The sequence below is a fragment of the Gracilinanus agilis genome, chromosome 5 (genome assembly GCF_016433145.1).
Source record: "Gracilinanus agilis isolate LMUSP501 chromosome 5, AgileGrace, whole genome shotgun sequence".
Classification (NCBI taxonomy): Eukaryota; Metazoa; Chordata; class Mammalia; order Didelphimorphia; family Didelphidae; genus Gracilinanus; species Gracilinanus agilis.
The window spans coordinates 152,677,038-152,701,370 of record NC_058134.1 but is presented as its reverse complement, the minus strand read 5'-3'; the positions used below and the strand labels follow the sequence as shown (position 1 = coordinate 152,701,370).

At 36.5% G+C, this 24,333-nt stretch overlaps 1 protein-coding gene across 1 annotated transcript in view; it reads right to left on the bottom strand.

Annotated features, from left to right (window-relative positions):
- SRPK2 (SRSF protein kinase 2) overlaps nt 1-24,327 on the bottom strand; it is a 250,703-nt gene extending 226,376 nt beyond the window's left edge. The window contains exons 1-2 of the mRNA XM_044679049.1: nt 24,290-24,327; nt 24,122-24,176 (exon numbers count right to left, since the gene is read on the bottom strand). Coding sequence (XP_044534984.1) covers nt 24,122-24,176; nt 24,290-24,305 — 71 coding nt within the window. The 5' untranslated portion in view covers nt 24,306-24,327. The remainder of the gene's footprint in view (nt 1-24,121; nt 24,177-24,289) is intronic.
- Between the last annotated feature and the right edge of the window lie 6 nt (nt 24,328-24,333).

The window sequence follows — 24,333 nt, the reverse complement described above, 5'->3', positions numbered from 1 at the left end:
ATTCCAAAAATTATCTCTAAAAGTTTCCTTAAAATGTCACAAAGTGAAGAGAAATGTTTCAGAACTGTCTACTGGGATTACAACATAAACTTGGAAAGAGGTATATGAACTGATGCAGAATGAAGAAAGCAGAACCAGGAGAACACTGTACACAGTAACAGCAATACCATATGATGAACAACCATTTTCAGCAACAAATGATCTAAGACAATCCCAAAGGATAATGAAAAATGCTATCTACTTCCAGAGAAAAACTGATTCTGAAGGCAGATCAAAATATACCATGTTTTACTTTATTTTCTTCATTTTTAATTTGTCTTCTTCCACAACATGACAAATATGGTAATATGTTTTGTATAATAGCACATGTATAACCAATATCAAATGGCTTAATATTGGAGGATGGGGGGAGAAGGGAGGGAAAGAATTTGGGACTCAAAATGTTTGAAAATTCATGCAAAAAATTGTTTTTACATGTAATTGGGAAAAAATAAAACATAACTGAAGGGGAAAAAATGTCTCCCCTGTCACCTTTTGGTTCCATTCTAACATTGCATTAGAATTTAGGATCATGGGGATGTGAAAAAAGCTAGCAGATTGAACGTCCTTCATAAGTGAAGTAGAAATCAGGTAGATATTAAGCATCTGACTTGTCTGTTAAAAATGTTAAAGAAAAGAGGATATTCAGGCTGAATGCATTTGGGAAACAGCATAACACTTTTTTTTCTTTTAATTTGACATTTAATATTTCTTTTAAATTAGTTTCAAAAATGCTCTGCTAGTTTCTTTCTGACCTTCCTTCTGCCCTCTTCCATGCATTTTAAATGTTTCATTGATGCTCTTTTCTTTCTTCTATTCATTTTCTTATTTCTTTTTTTATTTTCTACACAATTTTAAGAGGAAAAATTTCTTTTAACTAAAAATTAATGTTTTTATTAAATACAAAGGAAGCTTTAAAGGTTGAAAATATTGTTAAGATACAAACTTTTGTTGTTTACATGAGAAGATGGACTATGAAAGTACATCATTCTCTTCCAATCTTTCCAAAAGTCTCTAAGTTTTCTTTTTTAAAGACATTTTATTTTCCCAATCACATATAAAAACTATTTTCAACATATGTTTTCCTGAATTATAAGATCCAAATTGTCTCCTTTCCTCTTCCCTCTCAGAGATGGCAAGCAGTTTGATCTGGGTTATACATATATTACTTACAAATTGGTCACTGTTGTAACAGAATACTCATATAAAAGCAATCCCACAAGATAAAAACACAAATAAACTGAAGTGAAAAATAGTAAGCTCTGATCTTCATTCCAATGCTAATAGTTCTTTCTAGGAAATGGGATGGCATTCTTTGTCATAAGTCCTTCAGAACTGTCCTGGATCATTGAGGAAGGCTCAACACAATCATGGAAGACTTACAGAAAGACATAAATAACATGAGCTTCAAAAAAGCTGGGTTTTGAACTATACTAGTAGAGGGAGTACCATAATAATTTGATCAGAAAATAATTGTCTTTTTTCCGGCTTTTTATCAATTCAATCATTGAACTGTGATAAATAAAAATGAGAGGAATAATAATAGTTATCATTTAACATTTGAAAAGTATTTTAATATTTTACAAGCACTTATCTCACAACAATCCAATACAAGCAATATAGAATTAAGAATTAAGATAGCCTATCCTTGAGCCAAAGAGCTTTCTCTAGGAATTTCACAAAAGCAACAGATAGAAGCTTAAGCTATACTTATGCTGTCCAAGAACTACCTTTTTGCCAGGGAAGTTTAATCTTAATGATTTTCTTTTCTCCAGTTCAGACCTATGATTTAATTTTTTTTCAAGGTAGGAAGGGGAGAAACCTGTTTTCCATAGATGTAGGGAATTCCGGTCTTCCAAAAATGTAAATTTACAACTGACCTGTAATATTTATAGTATTAGGAAATTGTTTAGGGACACTGAGGTGTTAACTGATTTGCCCCTTTGTCAAACAGCTAGGATAGGGTTAGAGGGAATACTTAAACACCAATTTTCTCAACTTCAAGTCCGGCTTTCTACATCAATTACACTATACTGAGACTCTCATGAATCACATAAATGGTAACCACAGAATTATTGAGCAGAAAGTCCATTTTTGCAAAGAAAGATATTTAAAGTCATATTAAGGAGAACTTGTTCTGACTTAGTCTGAAGGAAAAAGGTAACGAGAGGGAGTACTGAAGATGATTGCAGAAAAGCAGAGATTTTTGAGACCTCCCTCGGAGAATTTTTTGTCCAAAGGAAGCTTCATATATTGATAATAAATTGTGCTCACAAGAAAAAATTATTTATGCTATAGGGAAGCAGGTTATAGTTTTAAGAAAGAAGTGGAAGAAGGATTTAAGCTAAGTATATTTACAAAACATGAACAATAAGATATGACGTTTCCACCCATACCCACAAAGTTATTGGACTTGAAGTGTGCACTGACCCACTCCTATAAATAGATTACACAACCATATGTCAAATAAAGTTGTACCAAATGTTTATATCATAAATGCCTCTGCTTAGCTTTTAAAGCCCTTCACAACCTAATCTCAACACTTTTCTTCTAGATTACTTTCCAGTCCCAGCCCCGACTCTCAACATTCAGTCCAAATGTTCTCTCTATGCCTCACATGTAATACTCCATTTCCCTTCTCTAAGACTACACTGGCCATTACTCCACATCTTGGAATGCAATGCCTACTCACTTCAACCTTGGAATTGTTCCCCTTCCAAAATACAGGTCAAACACTATCTTCTGCTGTCAGAGGTTCTTAAATTTATATATATATACATATATACACATATGTATATATAAAATAGATCCCTCTGGCAGTCTGGTGAAATCTGTGGGATCCTCAGAATAATGTTTTTAAATGCATAAAATAAAATCCACTGAATCACAAAGGAAACAAATTATCTTGTAAAAAAGAGGAGATTTTTTCCCTAAGGTAAGGGACCTAGGGTTCCTTAGGGATCCATGAACACCAAGTTGAGAAACCCAATCACATGAAGTCTGTCTTGATCTCCCCAATTGCTGGGCTTCTTCCTACCTAAATACTTGTATTTGTATTATTGTACCACTTCACATCACTTATATTTAAGTACTTTGAATTGGTTTTTTATCTCTTTGTATTTATTTTATCTATATAAACATATCTGACCCAAAACCATCCTTTCTTCTTAACTTCTCTATTACAAATTGAGGATACCATCTTCCTAGTCATCCAGGCTTACAATCTAGATATTAAACTACATTCCTTACATTCTCAACCCACACATACCCATAACCAGTTGCCAATTTTTGTCAATTCCTACTATTTTAACATCTCCTTTATATGACTACTTCTCTCCTCTGAAACTGAAACCACTGTAGGACAGACTCTACTCACCTCACACCTAAACTACTGCAATATCCTGCTCACTCAACTTCCTGTCTCAAGTCTATCCCTACTCTAATCCATCTTTCACTCAGCTATCCGATTGATCTTCCCAAAGCATAGGTCTGACCACGTTATCTACCTGTTTAATGAACTCCAATGGTTCCCTATTACCTCTAGGGTCAAGTATAAAATCCTCTCTTTGGGGCTTTTAAAGGCCTTCTTAACCTAATCCTTTTTCTCACCTTTGCAGTAGTCTTATACCTTACATACCACCCCCAATGTACTCAAGTGGTCCTGAGAAACTAGACTACTTGTTATTATTCATGCCCTTTCACAGGCTGTTCCTTTATATCTGTAATTCTCTCCCTTCTCAATTCCTATCTCCTGGCTTCCTTCAAGTCTCAGCTAACATCTCATGTTTTGCAAGACATTCCAGGTCTCCTTTCATGTTACTGTTGATTATATTATATAGAGACCTTTGATTCTTTGTATTTATATCACCACTATCTAGCAAAATTCCTGGCACATAGTATACACTTAATAAATGCTTGAGACTGGTTGATTATTAAGGTATTCAAGTTATTCTGACACCACAGTATCTCAAATCAAAAGATATATCAAAACAACATTATCATCCCCATTTTACAAATGAAAACCAGTTTTACAACTTTGCTTGGATCTACAGACACAAAAACTGAATGATCTAAAACCAAGATCAAAGAAATAAAGTATGAAGTTACATTTTCATTGTTTTAAATTGACCATTAAATTAGTCAGGTTATTCAGGAATTAGTGCAAGAATTTTAAAAGACATTTTGCAATTACGAAAAGCAAATTTGAGCTGGATTTTCCTCTCTCCCTTTAAAAGTTCTCCTCTCCTTTCAATACTAAAACAATCTGAAATCATTAAGAAGTCTCTTCCTACAAAATATAGAAACAAGAAGATTCTGGACCACCTAAAAATAATAAATTCATTATTTACATATGAAGTATATAAATTCACTATTTACAAGAAGTGCATAAGCTCATATAACATGGATTTCCATAAATATGTATATATGTAAACACACACACAATATATATATATATATATAGGTTCCTTGGTGGCTTTTTTTTTACTTTTTTTTTTTGTGTGCTTTAGACCTTTTTTCTAGTTAAATGCCCCACAGGTAAATTATGTTATACTAATATTTTTAATCAAAATAAAATAGTTTCATTTAAAATAACTATAATGGATAATGAATTTCAAACAATACAAAATGTCCTTGGTTCGTGTTGCAACTCCCTACACCATTCACCAGAAAAAAAAAAAAATCTGATCCACATTGTCATTGTCCCTCGCTATATCACAGTTCACTTATTGTGACTTCACTGTATCACAGGTTTTTAAAAATACATACATATCTAATTCTGTATCACAGAACTTTTGCATATCACAGGATTTTGCAGATGAATACCATACTGTACACAATGGAAATGCAGTATGCCACTACCACTTAACGCAAGTTTGCCAACATGAGATTGTACGCTGCACACTATAGGCTGATGGGATGAAAGGCAACCAACCACAGCACTGTGCTCTGTATCCTGGATGCTGACTGACTCAGTCACTGTAGCATCAGTCTGTTTATTCTCCAGCCCTGTGCCCATCTGTTCAGCATCTCTCCTTGTCCATTTCATATTGACCTCTGATAGCTGCACATAGCATTGCTCTGCAGTGTTGTGTTTTTGTGAAATTTTTGTAAAAGTTTAAATTTATTTCAAGCCCTATGCCACCCACACTTTCTGCGCCTTCTAAGGCTTCTGACAGTAAACACTGCTACTTCGTGGATTTTCACCTATGGTAGGGGTCTCTGGAACATAACTCCCATAATAAATGAGGGATCACTATAATTTATATGGGAGTAATTCCACAGAATATTTAAATATTGGCAGAATTAAGTCATGGTATACACAAAAGAAAAGTTAAGTTTTTTTTTTAATGTCTTGTTGCCTTGAAAAATTGATGTGATTAAGATGAGTACATACAAATATACTGCATCAGTTATTTAACATTAAAAACTAAATTATAATAAATAGATCTTCATATCAAAGTAGTTCTGTGCATACAATATAATCTTAAAATATAAGCCTAAACATTTTAAATATTTATTTTGCAAAAATGATCTTCTAAAAATTCACCCTAAATTTACTGAGGTCTTTAAACAACAGTAAACCAATTCTATTTAACAGTAAGTAGTAAAAAATTTTTCTAGTTACCTAGGAAATTCTAAGCGGCAATGAAAAGGATAAACTGTCATGGAAGGAAAAAGACTCCATTTCTATTAGAAAGAGTCCTAGACTACTCCCGCCCAGGTTCTTCCTCACTCCACCTAGTTTCCTATGTTGCAGCTCAATTTCACCATTGCTCAGGAAATCCTCAAGCAGTCATAACAAGACTAACCAGATTCCTGTGATCCCTATTTTAAGCAAACCAGAAAAACTAAGTAATCAAGGCAAGGGGGTAAAAAAAGAGAGGGACCACATGCTCCACAATTATAAAAGTTCTTATCTTAATCTTTTTTCAACAGGTGTTAACAAGTTTCTTTAACATCTTCAAATATCAAGCCTTTTGAGGGAAAAAATTCTTTTTCAAAAACAACAGAGAAAGGTGAGGTTTTGTGTAATTTGAAACTGCTTTCTCTCTCAGTTAACTGTTCCAAAATATACTCCATCAGGTAACAAGAGTTCTCTACAAATGGGCATATGGAAATTTTACTGTGCCCCTCCCCTTATCTTCCATGGTGTAATTTTCATCAATTAACTCTCCTTTTCTAATACAGTATTCCAATACTTCAATGGTGATTTCTTCCCCCCACCCATGCCCGCCTAACTTGGGCCATTTTTTGTTCATATGCTGGAAATTTGACACAGAGATTCTACTCAACATGCTTGAATTTTCTTGCAATTTATTCATGCAGAGTAGATAATCATGGAGAATTTGAGCTGTTCAGCCCACCTTTTTTCTTTCTCTGGTCATCTATTTCTCTGATAACAGCTATTATACTGCAAATCCTTTATAATTCTCATTCTTAATATGTTGCTTGCCTATGCTCACCTATCATATGCCCTCTCCACTGGATTTTGGGTTATACTAAATTTAAATTCTTCAGTAACCAAAACTAATTAGATTCAAAAAATGCCTCTGAATGTAAAACTGACACACTGACATTGACAAAATTACCTACAAAAAAGATATACACTCCGGCACAGTTTCCAATGGCCAGATCCTAAAAATCATCATTAATAGTTCAATATTAACTGGAAGATAGGTAGTTTCTAGTCCTAGCCCCATGCTATTTAAAAAATTTCATCATTAACTTGAATTAACTAGTACTTTGGAAATCTAGATAATCCAAAGTGGAGAAGAATAACTAATACTTTAGATCAGTGGTGTCAAGCTCAAAAAGAAATGAACCACTAAACTTTATGTAAAGATCTCTTTCAGGCAGCATAACTTAGAAAATCACATATTAACATAATCTATGTTCTACTGTACTTGGTATTTATTTTATTAAATATTTCTCAATTATATTTTAATTGGGTTTTTGCCCCCTCCCAAATGTTGCAGCCCTGAATCTGACCTATTTTCAATAACAGATAACCATCATAATCACCTGAAATAATGGGCCCAAACTTAAATGTGATAGAGTAATATAAAGACAATTTTTGTTCAAATGTATTTGTTCAAAAGTTACTTATAATCTCTCAGCTGACAAACCTAAAGACTTTTTCTTAACACTTATCTTTCTTGACATCTCTGCAGCCCCTGACACTGGCAATTATCCTCTCTTGAGGTTTTCATGACTCTACTCTCTCTTGGCTCTCCTCCTACCTATTCAACAGCTCTTCTCAGCCTCTTTTGAATCTTTGTCCAGATTAGGTCTGCTACTGTGTCTAGTGTCCTTGCCACATTATCTCTCTAGCCCAGTCTATACTCCATTTAGCACTAAAATGATCTTCCTAAATAAAGCATATGTTCTATTTATGTCACTTCTCTGCTCAAACTCCAGTGGCTTCTTATCACCTCCAGGGTCAAATATAAAATCCTGTTGACATTCAAAACCTTTCATAACCTGCTTCCCTACACCTTCCTAATCTTCTTACACTTTACTGTTCCCATCACTCTGATACCTGAGAGACAGGACTGTCTTTTGCCTTTCTTTGTATCAACAGCACTTAGCTCAGTACCTGGTATATAATAGGTATTTAATGTTTACTGACTAATTTATCCAGTCCTTTGACCTCACATCTTCAACTACCTATTGGACATTTCAGAATAAAACATTTCATAGACATTTTAAAATAAACATACCCAAAACTGAATTAATTTTCTTTCTCCAAAATTGCTCATTCCTAAATTCCTTATTATTGTCAAGGGACCTTCCCAATCACTAGGCTTGCAACAAAAGGCAGAACATTGATTCCCACTCTCTCTTACTGCCCCCTCCCCATTTCCAATGGATTGCCAAGCCCTGTGATTTCTTCCTTTCCTATATACATCCTTCTCTCCTCTGACACTGACACTTCCCTGGGGCCCTCACTACTTCACCTCTGCATTACAGCCTTTTGCTTGGTTTCCTGCCTCAAATCTATCCTCCATACAATTCATCCTCCCTCCATTCAGCTGTCAAATTGTTCTTCCTAAAACTCAAGCACAGCCACATCACTCTTCCTATTTAGTCAATTCCAATAGCTTCCTAATGCCTCAGAGATCAAATACAAAATCTTCTCCTAAAATTGTAAAGCCCTTCATAAACTTCTACCTCCTAACCTTTCCAGTCTTATACTTTTTACTCCCCGTGTGTTCTTCAGTCTATTGACACTGACCTTTTCCTTCACACTAGGATATCTCCCAATTCCAGGCATTTTCACTACCTTTCCCCCATGCCTGGAACTCTCTTCCTTCATCTTCATCTCAGCCTCCTAACTTTTCTAGTTTCCTTCAAGTCTCAGCTGAATTCTCACCCTCTACAAGAAATCTTTCACCATTTGCCTAATTCTAGTGCCTATTATCTCCAATATAGCCCATATGTCTTGTTTCTTCATAGTTATTTGCATGTTGCCTTCCCATTGCAATCTCCTTTATAGCAAAAATTGTCTTATACCTTCCTATGAATCTCCAATGTTTAGGACAGTGCCTGGCACCTAGTAAGAGCTTCCTAACCAGACTTGAAATGGTTTTATTTTTTAATCAGTCTCACAAGTTTGAGATGGGAGACATTATTAGAAAACAGTTCATATTGATGTGAAGCTAATACTTAATGTGAGTCAATAGTACAATGTATCAGCCAAAAAACTAATGTGAACTTAGACTTTACTAAAAGGGGCACAGTGTCTAGGACTAGGAAGATAATAGTCTTCCTGTGTTCTGCTGCAGTCATACAACTTCTAAAGCAAGGATTATTCAGCTGGGGTCCAAAAATTTATTTTATAATATTTTTTCAAATTTTATTTCCCTATAATTGGTTCCTTTTGTAATCCTATGTATTTTATTTTATGCACTTAAAAACATTGTTCTGAGAAAGGGTTCATAGACTTTAGCAGAATGTCAAAGGGGCATATGGCATTAGAAAGGTTATGAAAGAAGTGATGTCAGATACAGACACAAGATTATTTATGTTAATCCTAGAGTAGAGCAGCAGTTTTCAAGCTTTTTCATCTCAGGACCTCTTTACACTCTTAAAAATTAATTTTTTGGGGGGCACATGGGTGACTCAGTGGACTGAGTCAGGCCTAGAGATGGGAGGTACTGGGTTCAAATTTGATCTCAGACACTTCCTGGCGGTGGGGACCCTAGCCAAGTCATTTAAACCCAACAGCCTAGCCTTTATCACTCTTCTATCTTGGAACCAATACAGAGTATTGATTGTAAGACAGAAAGTAAGGGTTTGTTTGTTTGTTTTTTTAATTAATGAGGACTTCTAAGAGCTTCTATTTATGTTGGCTTTATCTATTGATGGTTACAACTGTATATTGGAAATTAAAACATCTAGTATTATTACAAAAATAACTTTGAATTCATGGACCCCCCCTCCTAAAAGGGTTTCTGGGAGTTCCTGAACCATGCTTTGAGAACTATTGTCCCAATAGCAACAGGCAAACACTGAAGTGAATTGGGAAGGAGGGTTTTATAGTTACATATGTTATATAGGTGTCCTCCATCCTTACATGAAAATCATTCAAGAATCCCTTAAAGACATAACGATAGCATGGCTATTAATGACTCACATTCATAAAATACTTTAGGATTTACAAAGCATTTTGACACAATCCTTTTAAATAGTATATGTATTATTAAGCTGTACACTTATACTATATACATACCACTTTACAGATAAAGAAACTGAGGCTGAGGGACATTATTGTCCATGTCCACATATTAGAACACAAGCCTTAGACTCTAAGTCCAGTGTTCGCTCTACTTTAGCAAACTAACTCCTCTTAAATTCAAACAAATGAAGGAGTACACAGGCAGTTCTTACTTTAAGTATACAATAACAAATTTTGAGAACTGATAAATATTCCATTCAATAGATAATTTGAACCTTTGAATTTAATAAATTTTCAGCCTTGACTGTATCATATTTACTGGAAAAGTGTGAGACTTTCTAAGTTAACTATTTATACTAATGAAAACATCCCATTAAAGAATCTAAATTTGGAACCAAAGGGTACAAAGTGTCTAGAGTCAAAAGAATTACAAAGAAATCACAAAACTAATGGCAATCATAACCAGCAAAAAAAAAAATTCCAGCTCATTCAACTGGAAATTTTTCATCTCAAGAAAAATATCACTCTGAGTTTTTAATGGTATGCAAAGAGAAAATAGGGTTCATTTCACAAAAATTTGCTTTGAAACATGGCTAGAAGTTATTTAATCCATAAAGTGAAAAGCACCAATAATAAAGTGATCCTCAAACTTTAGCCAGCTACCAAAATGGGAACTTTCATAAGCTGAAAGTTTATATACTTTAGCAAACACAAATAAAAACAACCAAAAGTTAAAATGTTCATCTCTCTTCCCCAAACATGATACCAAGGAAAATATTTAAAGATAGCTTAAGTCCTTTAATCATAGAACTAGTTTGTTTTTTTCCCTGTTAAAAATAGAAATATATAGCTGAAGGTCTATTAACAGTTTTTGATGGTGTTATATCTGGTTTTAATTTCTTCTTAGCTTTTTACTCATTTCATATATGTATACTCATATAACTTTTATACTCAGAAAATAATGGCAAATATAGGTTAAGGTTTTAAGAATAATTTATCACTCTATTTTCCTGTTTTCATATCCAAAACAGTCCTACAGAATCTAATATATGCATAAACCAAATATGTGATAATATAATTTAAAGTATTATAAAATTTAACAAAAAGCTAAGCAAAAAATGTTCATAAAGAAATCAGGATGGGGAAATGAGAGAAACATTGTATCTCCTTTGGAATGATGAAAAATGAGATGGTATTATATATATCATAGAATTTTAAAGTAACTAGACTCAATTTTCAGAGACTAAGGTTACACAGCCCAAGGTCTTCTAGTAAGCTTACTCCCAAGGACACTTTAACTTAATCACAAAGACTGTGAAGACTGTGAGTCATTCATCAATAGAGCCAAGCATATAACATTGGGAATTGGGGGGACTGAGAAAAGGAGCCATGAGCAAAAAAATTAATAGTTAATCTTTAAGTATTTAAAAAGTCCTAAGACAGTAGATTAGAGTATAAATACACATAAAATATTTTATCAAGTATATAAAAAATGTATAAGCTCAACCTCTACACAAAAAACATCCACTTTTGAAGCCATTCAAGATTTTAAAAAGGAAATTCAAAGTTTTTCTGTTATTTAAGAATGACAGTATTTATATGGAATTATCTATATGCAATAATCTTTTTATTTTAAACCCTTACCTTCTGTCTTGGAGTCAATACTGTGTATTGGCTCCAAGGCAGAAGAGTGGTAAGGGTAAGCAATGAGGGTCAAGTGACTTGCCCAGGGTCACACAGCTGGGAAGTGTCTGAGGTCAGATTTGAACCTAGGACCCCTCCCGTCTGTAGGCCTGGTTCTCAATCCATTGAGCTACCCAGCTGCCCCCTTGCAATAATCTTTTAAGCAGTTGTAAACTAGTGGCAATTAAATCCTGGGCAGTAGGAGGGGCAACTACCCTTAGTTTGGGGCTATTTTTGTATCCCTAAAGGATAATAGTATTCAGGTTTGGTGACAAAATAGTCCATAGCCCATCATAGCCCAGACCAGCCCATCCCAGCCCATCCCAGAGATGATGCCTCCCAAAGAACCTTAAAGGTCTTTTACAGGAATTCTCTGTTCTAGACCACAGGTAACCATTTTCCTGTCACCTTTCAATGATTTTTTTAAAAGAGACATGCAATGTTCTTCCCTTCTCTTCAGATGAGGAAGACTGGATGTGAAATATTGCATGTACTATTAGATAACATTAATGTGATAGTTGAAGAGAACAATGCTTTTTCTCCTCTCATTTTTAAAGAATTGTTACAAGGAATAGCTTGCCAAATCAGGAAGGAGGAAGAACTATATTTGGGCATGTAAGTGATACAAAAAAAAGATACCAATAAAATGAAGTTTAAGAGTCATATATTTAATTTTTCATACATTATCCCACTGAATCATCAATCACACTGAGATCACAAGTGAAAATATCATCCCCATTTTACAGAAAGTAAAGAAAGGCTCAGAGATTAAATGACTTGCTGAAAGTCATAATTTTGACTGCTTCTTCCTTTTTTCCAAACATATTCCCTCCTCCTTTCTTCTGGCATTAAATTTATACCTGCGAGGAACCTTAAATTGGCATCTAGTAGGTCTCCTCTGAAATCATATGGCAACCACCTTTGTTCAGGCTCCTCTGCCTGGACTATTGGAACAGCCTACTACTTAATATGACTACTCTCTATCTTTTCCCATCTCTAAGCCATCATTCACTTAGCTGTCTTTATTATCTTCCCAAAACACAACTCTGACTACCCTGCTCAAAAACCTTCAGTGGCTTACTCCTTAACCTGGCATGTAAGGTCCTCCACAATCTGACTTCAAAATGGCAAATAAACAGGATCCTAGTTCTTCGCTATTATACTAAGCTAGGCTTTCCCTCCCAAAACATGCTAATTTTTTCCAAATTCTTCTCCCTTGTCCCTCTAAATTCCCCTCTGGCTGGATTCCCTTACCTAGCATTCCCCATTTTAGGACTCACAATGCGCATTTGCATATAAAAAGAAAATCACCACTTTTTTTAGGTAGTCTCAAAGTCATATATTAACAATATTTTAGTTACTTGAAATCCACTCAAAGTCATATATTAACAATATGTTAGTTACTTGAAATCCACTCTATAACACCTTTTCTACTCCTTCTCTTCCCTTCATTTACTTGGCTACTACCCTTGCTCCAGCACTCAACTCTCACGAAGTCTACTGTAATAGTATCCTAATTGATTGCTCCCCTTTCCAATGCATCCCCCACAAAGCTTCCAAAGTAATACTTTTAAATGCCACAAGTCTGATCAGTATCACCCCCCCCCCGAAAAATCCCTTAAATGGCTTCCTACTACTTCTAGGACAGTGATGGCAAACCTATGGCACAGATGCCAAAGATGGCATGCAGAGTGTTCTCTGTTGGCATGTGATCACCCACGCCACCCCACCCCGCACAGAGTTCATTACTAGAAAGGCAGAGCTGCTCCTTTCCTCCTCTCCACTGTGCCTGATGACATTTTTTCACATCACTCATCCCTCTACCCAACAGCCCAATAGGGGTGCTCTTCCTCTCTCCCCTGTGTGGGGTGAGGGGGCAGTTGTGCCCAGCACTTGATGGGGGGGAGGAGCACAGACTAGGTCTGGAGAGGTAGGGTTGGGGTGGGGCTTGGCACTCCATCACTAAAAGGCTCGCCATTACTGCTCTAGGATAAAATCTCCTGTCATTTAAAGTCTTTCACAATCTAACTGCACCCTACTTGTCTAAGATTTTCACATTACTCCTCCTTCCATACAATACATTCCAGCCTACCTGGCCTACTTGTAGCTCATTCTGTTTCTGCCTTATCCCAAGCTTACAGTGCTCTCCCTCCTCACCTCCACCTTTTAGAGTCCCCAACTCCCTTTAAGGATTAACTAAAAGGCTACCACCTATATCAGTTATGGCAAACCTTTTAGAGACTGGGTGCCCAAACTGCAACTCTCACGAAGCATGTGAGCCTCCCACCTTACCCCAGATCCCACCTTACCCCAGACCAGGGAGGGAGGAAAAACTCCCATTGGAAGAGTGGGCAGAGGAGTAGGTAATGAGAGAAATGTCCTCAGGCACATGCAGAGAGGGAAATGGGTGCAGCTCCCTCTGGCATGCATGCCATAGTTCCATCAACAAGGACCTATTTGAACAGTTTCTACTCCTAGGTTAGTTCTCTCCCTTCATCCCGACAATGTACTTTGTATATATTTTCTTTTCTGTGTTTATCTTGTTCCTCCAAGTAAAGTTGTTCCTTAAGGTAAGAGACTACTATGTTTCTTGACTTTCTGTTCTCAATGCCTTGCACAAAGAAGGTTCTTAATAAATATTGATTAAGCTGAATTAGAAGGATAAATACTGGAAAGAAAAACCGCGTATAGTTCTGTCAAGTGTTATGGGGTATTTAAGATATTTTTCTCCTTCTTTCTCAGGTCAAACATTAGGCACTGATGTCGTACCATTCATGAAACACTGTAATATTTCACCCTTCCTGATAACACTTGGCTTCTAGATTCAATGTGGTTCTTAGGCTTTCTGATGCTGCGCAAACCTCCCTCCCTTGAGGATGGTAGACAAGTTTGTGCTGAGTTAACAATTGCTTCCAAATCTCCTAGATGCAGTGTTTCTGTGGGGATGAGCAAGTAGTTGTCTCATCATTTCTGTCTTCCTTAGATTGACCTCAGAACCAAATCTATAACCAGGCTAGACTCACAACCTTCCATCTTGAAAAGTTGGTAAGGAGATGAAAAGCTTGGGATCACAGGCACTGGGAATCTTTGCTAATGTGTTCTCTTTAATTTTACAATGATATTTCTAAGTTTTTACCATAATATGAGAACTAAGTAATTTTATGGCTGGATATAAGAAGGAAGAGTTTCTACTGAGTGGGATATGAGCCAAGAAAAGACTGAACCTGAGACCAAAGTATATGCTCAGGGTATAACAGGAAGGCAGTGCTTGGGGAGACTGTGCACTCAAGCATGCATGTACACACACATTGCTACCTTTTTATTATTTTTGTTAATAGTTATTAAGTTTATAATTATTTTAAATATATTCCTACTTCCTTGCCCCAGAGTTTTAGGATTTAGCCAACAGGATGAGGAAGACCCCAATATCTTATAAAATATACAAAAGCATAATGAAATGCTACTGCCTACTACTCAACTGCTAGAATAGTAAATAGGTGGCAAACTGATGACAGAACAAACCTCATCTGCCCCAACTGTTCAGAAAAGTAGTCTGTAATAGTAATGGGATTCTATATATGATTGCTATTACTTTGACCAAGGAAGGAAACATGCTAAAAAAACCAGCAACTCCAAGTCAAACTCAAATGTAATAAACGCCATTCCTATTGCCAACCATCAATAAACCTGTCATACCTACACTATTGTGGAGCTGTGTATGTCTGACAAGTACACAACTACTAAGGCTAAAATGGAACAAAAAAATCAGCATTTTTCTAGATTTTGCTAGCAATTGAGGCAAAGTGATAGAAAACAAAAACAATCCTGAACTGGGTTTAATATGGGGACTGAATATGCAGAGTGGTAGCAATGCAGGTAAGAAAAGATTAAATTAGAAGAAAATGACAAAATTAACACTGTTCAATTTTCAGTTGCCAAATTCCAAAAGAAACAAACTGGTTTCATTTTTTTTTAAACTCTTATACTTCAGTGTATTTTCTCATAGGTGGAAGATTGGTAAGGGTGGGCAATGGGGGTCAAGTGACTTGCCCAGGGTCACCCAGCTGGGAAGTGTCTGAGGCCGGATTTGAACCTAGGACCTCCTGTCTCTAGGCCTGACTCTCACTCCACTGAGCTACCCAGCTGCCCCAACTGGTTTCATTTCTATTTCAAAGATTAAAACAAAAAAAGAAATCTAATAAAAAGGAAATCCAGAACTACCTAAACAAGAAATGTAGATAAAGAGACAAAAGTAAGTTTCCTGTACAGGGAGCTAAACTAGCTAACTCCATTACAAGTCTATGATACTAAAAGAAAAATAATAATAATAATAAAATTAGCTAACAAAAGAGGAACTAAACAGAGAACTGCCTTGTCCCGAATCAATGTTTGAGGAAATCTGTCATTGTATAATAGTAGAAAAAGTATATACTGTGTTAATACAAGTGTCTAATATCTAAATGGAAATGTTATATGAAGTAGAAAACTACAGCACTGAAGACCTAGTAAGTTGTGAGTCATTAAAGTAGTTTGTCAAAATTAATGAGTTAGAGCAGTGGTTCCCAAACTTTTTTGGCCTACCGCCCCCTTTCCAGAAAAAAATATTACTTAGCCCCCTGGAAATTAATTTTTTTTAGTTTTAATAGCAATTAATAGGAAAGATAAATGCACCTGTGGCCATCACCGCCCCCCTGGATCGCTGCAGCACCCACCAGGAGGCGGTAGCACCCACTTTGGAAATCACTGAGTTAGAGTGACAAATGACCAAGGATTGAAATATGGAGATGTCCAAAGTTAAAAGTAAGAAAGTGGAAGAGGACCCAAATAATAGCAGTAAGGGAGGTTGATATATCACCAAAGTCACAAAAAACAGTTTCAAAAAGGAGATAACGTGTCGATTGTTGCACAAAGCATCAAGGAAAGTGAAGTAGTGCTTTTGCCTGGCCTAATCATGGATACAAGATGTTGAACTTTGGTACAAACCTTATTCCAGTTCTTTAGTAAATGTATTATATCTTGTAAAGCAAAATGAGTATTTCACAAAAATTCTAAACTCAAAACAAGTAATTCCTAACACATTACAATATCTAAAAATATAATGTGATATTATTTTCTTAAGCATTTAATCACTATCATTTGATAAAGATATAGATAATACAAGTATAGAGACTCTGAGTTTAATTCTTATGTAGAGAATTTTAAATATGGATTACTTTTTTAAGGCTCATACTTGCTTTTGGCCCTTTGAAATGAATGACATTTTGAATTAAATTTAGTCATTTCCATAGTTTATAGAAAGTAGCCTCATTCATAAAGCTTGCCTTGCTCATGCCATCTGCAAATGTTCTCTTAAATATCTATAGAACTTACTGCTAACTATATCTATCATCTATCAAGATTGATAGATGTTTAAATGTACATTTAATACAAATGTATTGATGTTTTCTGAGTATCTCTCCTTTCTTCAACTTTTTATTATCTCCTATTGTTCTTGGCATATCTCAGAAGCTCAAGAAATAAAAAATAGTGAAATTAATGTTTACACAATGACCATGATCAACCAAGCTGATGATCAGCTTCCAGTTTTGATTTCCATAAGTATATCCATTACACTGTGAACTCTTCAAGGGCAAAGACAGTCTTTTGCCTCTTTTTCTATCTCTAGCAATTTGCATAGTACCTGACACATAGTAAATGCTTAATGTTTACTGACTGACTGATGTACTACTGTGTTAAGGAAGATTGAAATTGCCAAAAGAAATATGAGTTTTATAGAAGCATTCTAAAATTGTATTGTCATCTATAATTAAATAACATTTATGTAACAGTTAAAAGTTTATAAAGCCAATTAAAAGTAGCATTTTAGCTTCCCAAAACTCTGGGAAGAAGTGTACTACAGTTAATATGCATAAAGGAGACTGAATTTCAGAGAAATTAAGTGATTTGTCCATGGCAGCTATGTAGCATAGTAGATTGAGTATTGGACCCGGAGTCAGGAAGACTTGAGTTCAAATTCAGTCTCAGAAACTTACAATCTGTATGATCCTGGGCAAGTCACTGTAAAATGAGAATAATAGTAATATCTGTCTCTTGAGGTTTATTTCAAATGAAATATTTGAAAAGGTGCTTAATACAATGCCTGGTACAATAGTAGATACTTAATAAATACTTCCCTTCCTTTCCCCCATGATCAGACAACACAATTGTTAAATTGTCCAAGGCAGATTTCAAGCCCAGTTCTCCCCTGGTTCCAAGTTCACTATTTTTTCCACTATAACAGTGATGACAAACCTTTTAAAGATCAAGTGCCCAACCTGCACCCTCCTGCCACATGTGAGCTACTCCTTACTCCTAGGAGAGAGAGGAAGCACTCCCACTGGCTGCTGGGCAGAGGGGATGATGATGTGAAAAATGTCTTCAGGTGTGGTGGAGAAGGGGTGAGGAGCAGCCCCTTCCAGCACATGTGCCATTGGTTCACCAACACAGCATTATACCAAGCAGTCTCCACTGAAAACTTAGGAAAAAAAAGTTGATATTCCATTTACCAACACTAAGATGAAGGAAAAATTAACAAAAACCTAAAGAATGCTCTCAAAAATCTCATAATTACTATTGTGACACAAAGATAACCTAAGAAAAGTAGATCAAATTCCAAGTGTAATTTAATTCAACAAACATTACTATATGTAAAGTCCTGAGGCTGAAATGGACACTGATTAGTGTAAGCCATTGAAAATGCATGACTTTGTAAAATTCTTACAATGGGGCTGAGTATGGAAGGCTGGTAGCTGGCAGCTTCCATCTACAGAATTTGCTTAAAGAAAGGGGTAGACAATGTGAGCCACAAGACTCTACCCTCTCCTAAATGAATTTTTATTCTAAACCCAAAAAAGTTCCTTCCCTCCCCCAAATCTGATCTTTATCTCATTTCTACTTCCATATTCCCAGAACCTCAAACCACAACCCCAGGACCTCTTCTTTAACTAAATTGATAAATTTCTCTAAATTGATATATCCTCTTGATTTTCTACCCTTATGTCTTGGAAGAACATGAGAAAGCCTTCTTTCATCCAGTCTTCCAATATCTTCTGCCCTTGCCTGATTCTCCCATTCTTCACACATGATCCTTAACTATCTTGCCAATCCTATCTGCAGAGGAAAATGGAAAGTGTGCTACAATCTGCACTTAGAAAACCTGCTTTCATTTGGCTACTTGAAAGGCTACCCTTGAGAAAAATAAAGGAATTTAGTTTTAAATTATTCCTATAATATGAACAAACCACTTAATCTCCTTGAGCTCCCTCATCTCTAAACTAAGAAGGCTAGACTAGCTAGTCTCTAAAGTAACTTCCAGCTACAGATCTATGACACTATGATGTACAAGTGTAAATGATGAAGCAAATGCTACAAGAAATATGATTATAGAATGGCTGGATGTTCACACACCTGGAGAAAATCTAATGAAGAAATTTGGTGGGATTGATTACTGTGACTTATGAAGACTTCTGAACAACAAAGACTTTTAATTTGCCTGCTGCTAAAGTAATAAAAATTTGTAACATCAAATTAGACCAATGAATTCTTTGTCAGACACATTCACAAACTCACCATTATATTCAACCCTAGCTCCCCAAGATTCTAGCATGTAGAATAATTTATTGATCAGCATTAACTTTTAGCTATAATTAATTTACAGAGCTTTAAGAATTTCAGATTTAAGTACTATCAAGATCAAAGTTGCATATTCAATTTAATTGAACAAGCAATTAAGATCCCACCATTTAGTAGGCAAGAAGGACAAAAAGACAAAAGCAAAGGGAGACTCTGCCTTAAGGAAGCTTACATACAACTGGTGAAAAAGAAAATGCACACAGTTAAGTAAACAAACAAACAAAAAAAAAGCAATTTGGGAGAACTACTAGGGAAAATCATTGGAGATTTCTTATAGTGTCACTTGAGCTGAGATCTGAAAAGAGCTATAGGTTCCAAGAGATGAAAGAGAGAATGGAAAGCTTTCAAGGTACAGAGATCAGACTACACAAAAACACACAAACATGGAATGGAGAAACTGGCTGCACAAAAACCAACTGGAAGTAGAACAGTTCTACCAGACTTTGCCAATGTTGATTTTTATTATTTCAAGCAACGCTGTAAAATATTATGTAATTTAAGTTTTCACAAGGTGTAAAATAATGAAGTTCAAAATTAGCTCCTTTCTTTGGATGCTGTTCTAGTCTGTCATAGCCTTGGGCTTTCTGTTCCCACACCAAAGAGCCTGGGTCTTACAAATCTGGTAAATCCATGTGTTAGTATGAGTTCTGACACTAAGCAAATTATTGAGCCTCTCTGGGTCTTAGCTTCCTTAATGTAAAATTAGAAAAATGGCTAATCTCAAACTTTCTGTCCAGCTTTAAAATTCTATTATTAATACTTTTAGCATAATTTCTGATTTCAAAAGTAACAACATTTATAATCTATATAAGTAAATGCTCAGACACTTATCATTTACCTTTATGAAATGTCTCATATACACCATGCTATTGATCCTCACAACAATCCTGTGAGACGAACAAGACAGATAATATTGCCCCAATTTTGCAGAGAAACTGAGGTTATGAAAAGTTAAGTGACTTCTCCTAGTTTGCAGAGATAGTAAATAGAATTCAGTAGTTCATTAAATTAGCCTTTAATAAGCAGCTGTACATATTAGGGCATTGTGCTAGGCTCATGATATAAAAGCAAGAGTAAAATAATCCCTGTCCAGAAAAGCACTTCTGTTCTTTTGGAGATTAACAACAATGAACACAAATAAGAAAATACAAAATGTATACAAAGATATTTCAAAACTAGAGCAGGGGTTACAGCCTGGGAAAGGACTAAGAGATAAAGAACACAAGGCTCACAGTGGAGACAAAGAACAAGTTTAAGAATGAGGCAAGGGTAATATGGAAGAATAGGCAGGTATAGTAAAAAGAGAAATTCAAATTTCTTGATCATGGAACATTCCTGGAAGATAGCATCTAGGACATGATCATCCTTGTATATAGCTAAAATGAAGTAAAGGTGTATGTCTTGCAAGTTGAGATTTACTGACAGGCCAGAGTGTTTGAAGGAACAACAATGGAGATGTTGATGTCCCCAAGTATAAGAAAGAGGTTGATGGGAATAGGCAAGCTTTGAAAAAAGAGAGAAAATGACCTGTGTTTTCAGCAGGTAACTTACACCAAAGCCAGGGACAGTTTCACTCTGCTATGCTGTTGCCTAATTACATGTACATCATTATTTTTTTTTAAACCCTTACCTTCTATCTTAGAATCAATACTGTGTATTGGTTCCAAGGTAGAAGAGTGGTAAGGGCTAAGCAATGGGGGTAAGGACTAGGCAATTGTCCCGGATCACCCGGCTAGGAAGTGTCTGAGGATAGATTTGAACCTAGGACCTCCCATCTCTAAGCCTGGCTCTCAATCCACTGAACTACCCAGCTACCCCCTCCATCACTATTTTAGCAGCATATGAGACAGTTTGTGTTAATATACAAATGCAGCTATTGGCCCTTCTGCAAAACATGTGCCCCTTGATTTCAGCCTTTAGGAAATTTAAGGTGTTTTTTTAATGTACTTTGAATCAGAAAATAATTAAGTAGTAAGAAAGTTTTTTAAACTAAATGTATTCATTTCATTGCCTCACTATTAAAGAACTTACTAATAATTAGTTTTAAATAATTTATTTTTAATTCAATTCAAAAACACTTTTAAAAAACAGTACTTGCCCCTAAGGAACTTACTATTCTACTAAAAGCCCAGAACCAAGTTCTTTCTCTATGTGGCAAGCCACATCTGCCATAAATGTACTATCAATCATCAAAGGAACTGTTCATTCTTATATAACTTATTTACTATGGAAGAGATAAGAACACTGAATGATAGAAAGGCGATATATTTTTGGCAAATGCTGATAATTTCCTAAGTACAACAAATGAAAACTATATAAGAAACCTACAACAACAAGAAAAAAGGAAATAATTCAATAATAGAAGTTATTGAACTTTTTTACATGACGAACGTTTTTGGCAATTTGGTGAAGATTATATACTTCTTTTCAAATATTTTTAAAATGCATATGATATGATAAATAGGAAAAGAAAAAGTGACCGATTATACTGAAACAGTTATCAAAATATTTTTTAAAAGCTCACATACCTAAGTTAAGAATTTTTGCTCTAGAAAAGAACTACTATAGCCTATATATTTCTATTCATGAGATCAGAATATGCACATAATACAATGGGAATTTTAAAATATTTATGATGTCCCCTCAAAATTAGTCTTTTTCCAAACCCAAATTACTTTTTAAAAATGTAAATTATAAGATTCAGAGTAACAAGAGGCCACAGAGGAAAACCAGTCTAACCCTCTCATTTTGCAGATAATGAAATCCAGGACCCAAAGAGTTAAAGCAGGCAGTAAATAGCAAAAATGGCATTTGAACCCAGCTGGTTCAATGTCAAATGCTATGTTCTTTCCACACTACCCCAAAAAAAGACTAAAGATCAAGTTAGCTTTACCCTCAGAATCCTAAAATTCATTCCTTATCTATGAGTAATGCTCTATTCCTCAATTAAAGGAAACTCCAAAATTAAAGTTTTCAACTGATTTGCAATGATAGCACACTGAGTTTTTTAATTCAACCTCTCAATTCATCAATATAGGAAACTACCAGTATGGCTACTTTCTCCACTGGTACAGATGAGTAATACATCTGGAAATTAAAGTTTCCGACAGTTACCTGAAGCTCTGAATGATTAAATGGCTTGCCCATAATCATATATTCAGTGTAGGTCGGAGGCAGGACAAAGTCCATCTTGTGTTCCCTCTCACAATTACAGAAACAAGTACATGAAATAAATCCATTCATAATAAGCTGACACTGAGTTCAAAGCCAAACACTATTTTTTAACATTTGCTCTCTCAAATATCAGAATATCTTTTGTCCAGTTTCTTTACTTTAAAAAATATATCCCATCTCTTCCTGAATAGTGTAATTCTTGATATACTTGCTGAACTCTAGACTCTTTTGTGAATGAATATATTTCAGTCATATTATACTATTTCATTCATTAATAATGACTTAATGAGCTTTCACAGATGTCACCAACTGCTATAGAAGACACTGCACAGACAAGCATGATAAAGAAAAACTGGGTGTGTGGTAGGGAGCCTCCCAAAGAAAGTCCCAAGTTAAACTAGACATATTTCATAATTTCATTTAAATATATTCTTAAACATTTAACACTACATCTCCATATTGCCAGACATCTACATTCATCAAAATATTTTTGCTTAAAAGAAATATGTAGACACATAATAAAAAAAATTGTTGAGTGTTGGTACATAAAAAAATCTTAGCTGACTCCAGGATTTCAAGTGCCTCAAAGAAACATTCCAAGACAGAGAGAGGCCATAGTAGAAACATTCTGCCAGGCCACCAATTATAAATCTCTAGCCACTGGTTTAATTCTTGTCCATGTAAATTGTATGTTTGTATTAAACTTAGATGTAGTGGGGGTGGTAGCTTGATGGATTGCACATTTTAAACATGATAACACCAGTCATCATACTCTCAAAGGCAATGAATGGTTGGAGCTTAATCAAACGCCAATCTCTTTCACCATAAATTATACGCCCACCTACTGGATGGCTTCTTCAAAGCGAGAGCAAACTGAGGAAAACATCCAGCTGCTAAAATGCAGCTAATACACAGGAAGCTCATCATCCCACAATAAAGTTTCGGGGGGAGGGGGGGGAATAAGAACTTCAAAATACAGAATTTGTAAAATCCCAACTCACACCAACACACAGCAGATGGATGATGGGATGTCCAAAGCAAACCAATCCACTTTTCTCTGAACAAATGCTGATTCTCTGTGCAGTGGTAGAAATATCAATACTATCTAATGGGGGCGTGGGAACGATTTGGAAGGGTAGTTGGAGAAAAGGAGAAACGAGAGAAACCGTGATTTTCCTTGTCTCCCCTAACTAATACCCCAGGTGGGTGCCTAATACGGAAGAAAGGAAGAGTGGTTGATTGGCAAATCAATGAATGCAAGTATCACCTATCTTCTACACCTGCACCTACAAACTTATACCTCCTTGGGAAAGGAAAAATGAGTTCCAGGAGCACTAAGATAAAATATGAAACACGGGAAGAGTGTTAAAAAAGAAAGAAAAAAGGCACGCGCCAGTCAAAGCGATTCATTCAAACACCCCGACGGCCGCTCTCCCTCCCCCAACCCAGAAGGCAGAGGTCTGGGCGAGAATGCAGAGCCGCGATCTGAGCCAAAGAAGGCGGCGGCGGCGGCGGCCACGGGAAGCACGAAGCTGCCCCTCCCCCCAGCCCCGGACAGCGGCCGGCCAGTCGGCCACCTCCCCCGGGACCGCGCAACCCCAACCCCAGCCCTGGGGGAGGGGTGGTGCGAGGAGAAGTGGGGAGAGTCCGGTGGGAGCGGGGACTGTCCCGCGAGAGGGGCGCAGCCATGGTGGGGAGCGGAGAGCATCCCGAGGGGGGGCGCCCGACGCAGCCCGCCCCGCCCCCTGCCCCGCCCCCCGAGGGGGGGGTTTCAGGCAACTTTCCTCCGCGGGAACCTGGCGCCCCCCGAGCCAACCCCGGTCCGGAGGATCCATGGGGATGGAGGAGGGGTGGCGTCGGGGAGTCAGGACTCACTTTTTCAGATGTTTCTCTCTCTTCGGCCTCCGCTTTCGGGCCTGAATGGCCAGCACTGTGGGGGGTGGGGGGGAGGGAAGAGAGAGACACACATTAACGGTTGGGGACGTTGTGGCCTCCGGGGAACGGGGAGGCAGAAAGGAGAGAGAGCGGAGAGGGCACACACACCTTTCCGGGAGCTCATCCCGCTCGGGGAAGGGGCGGTGACGGGG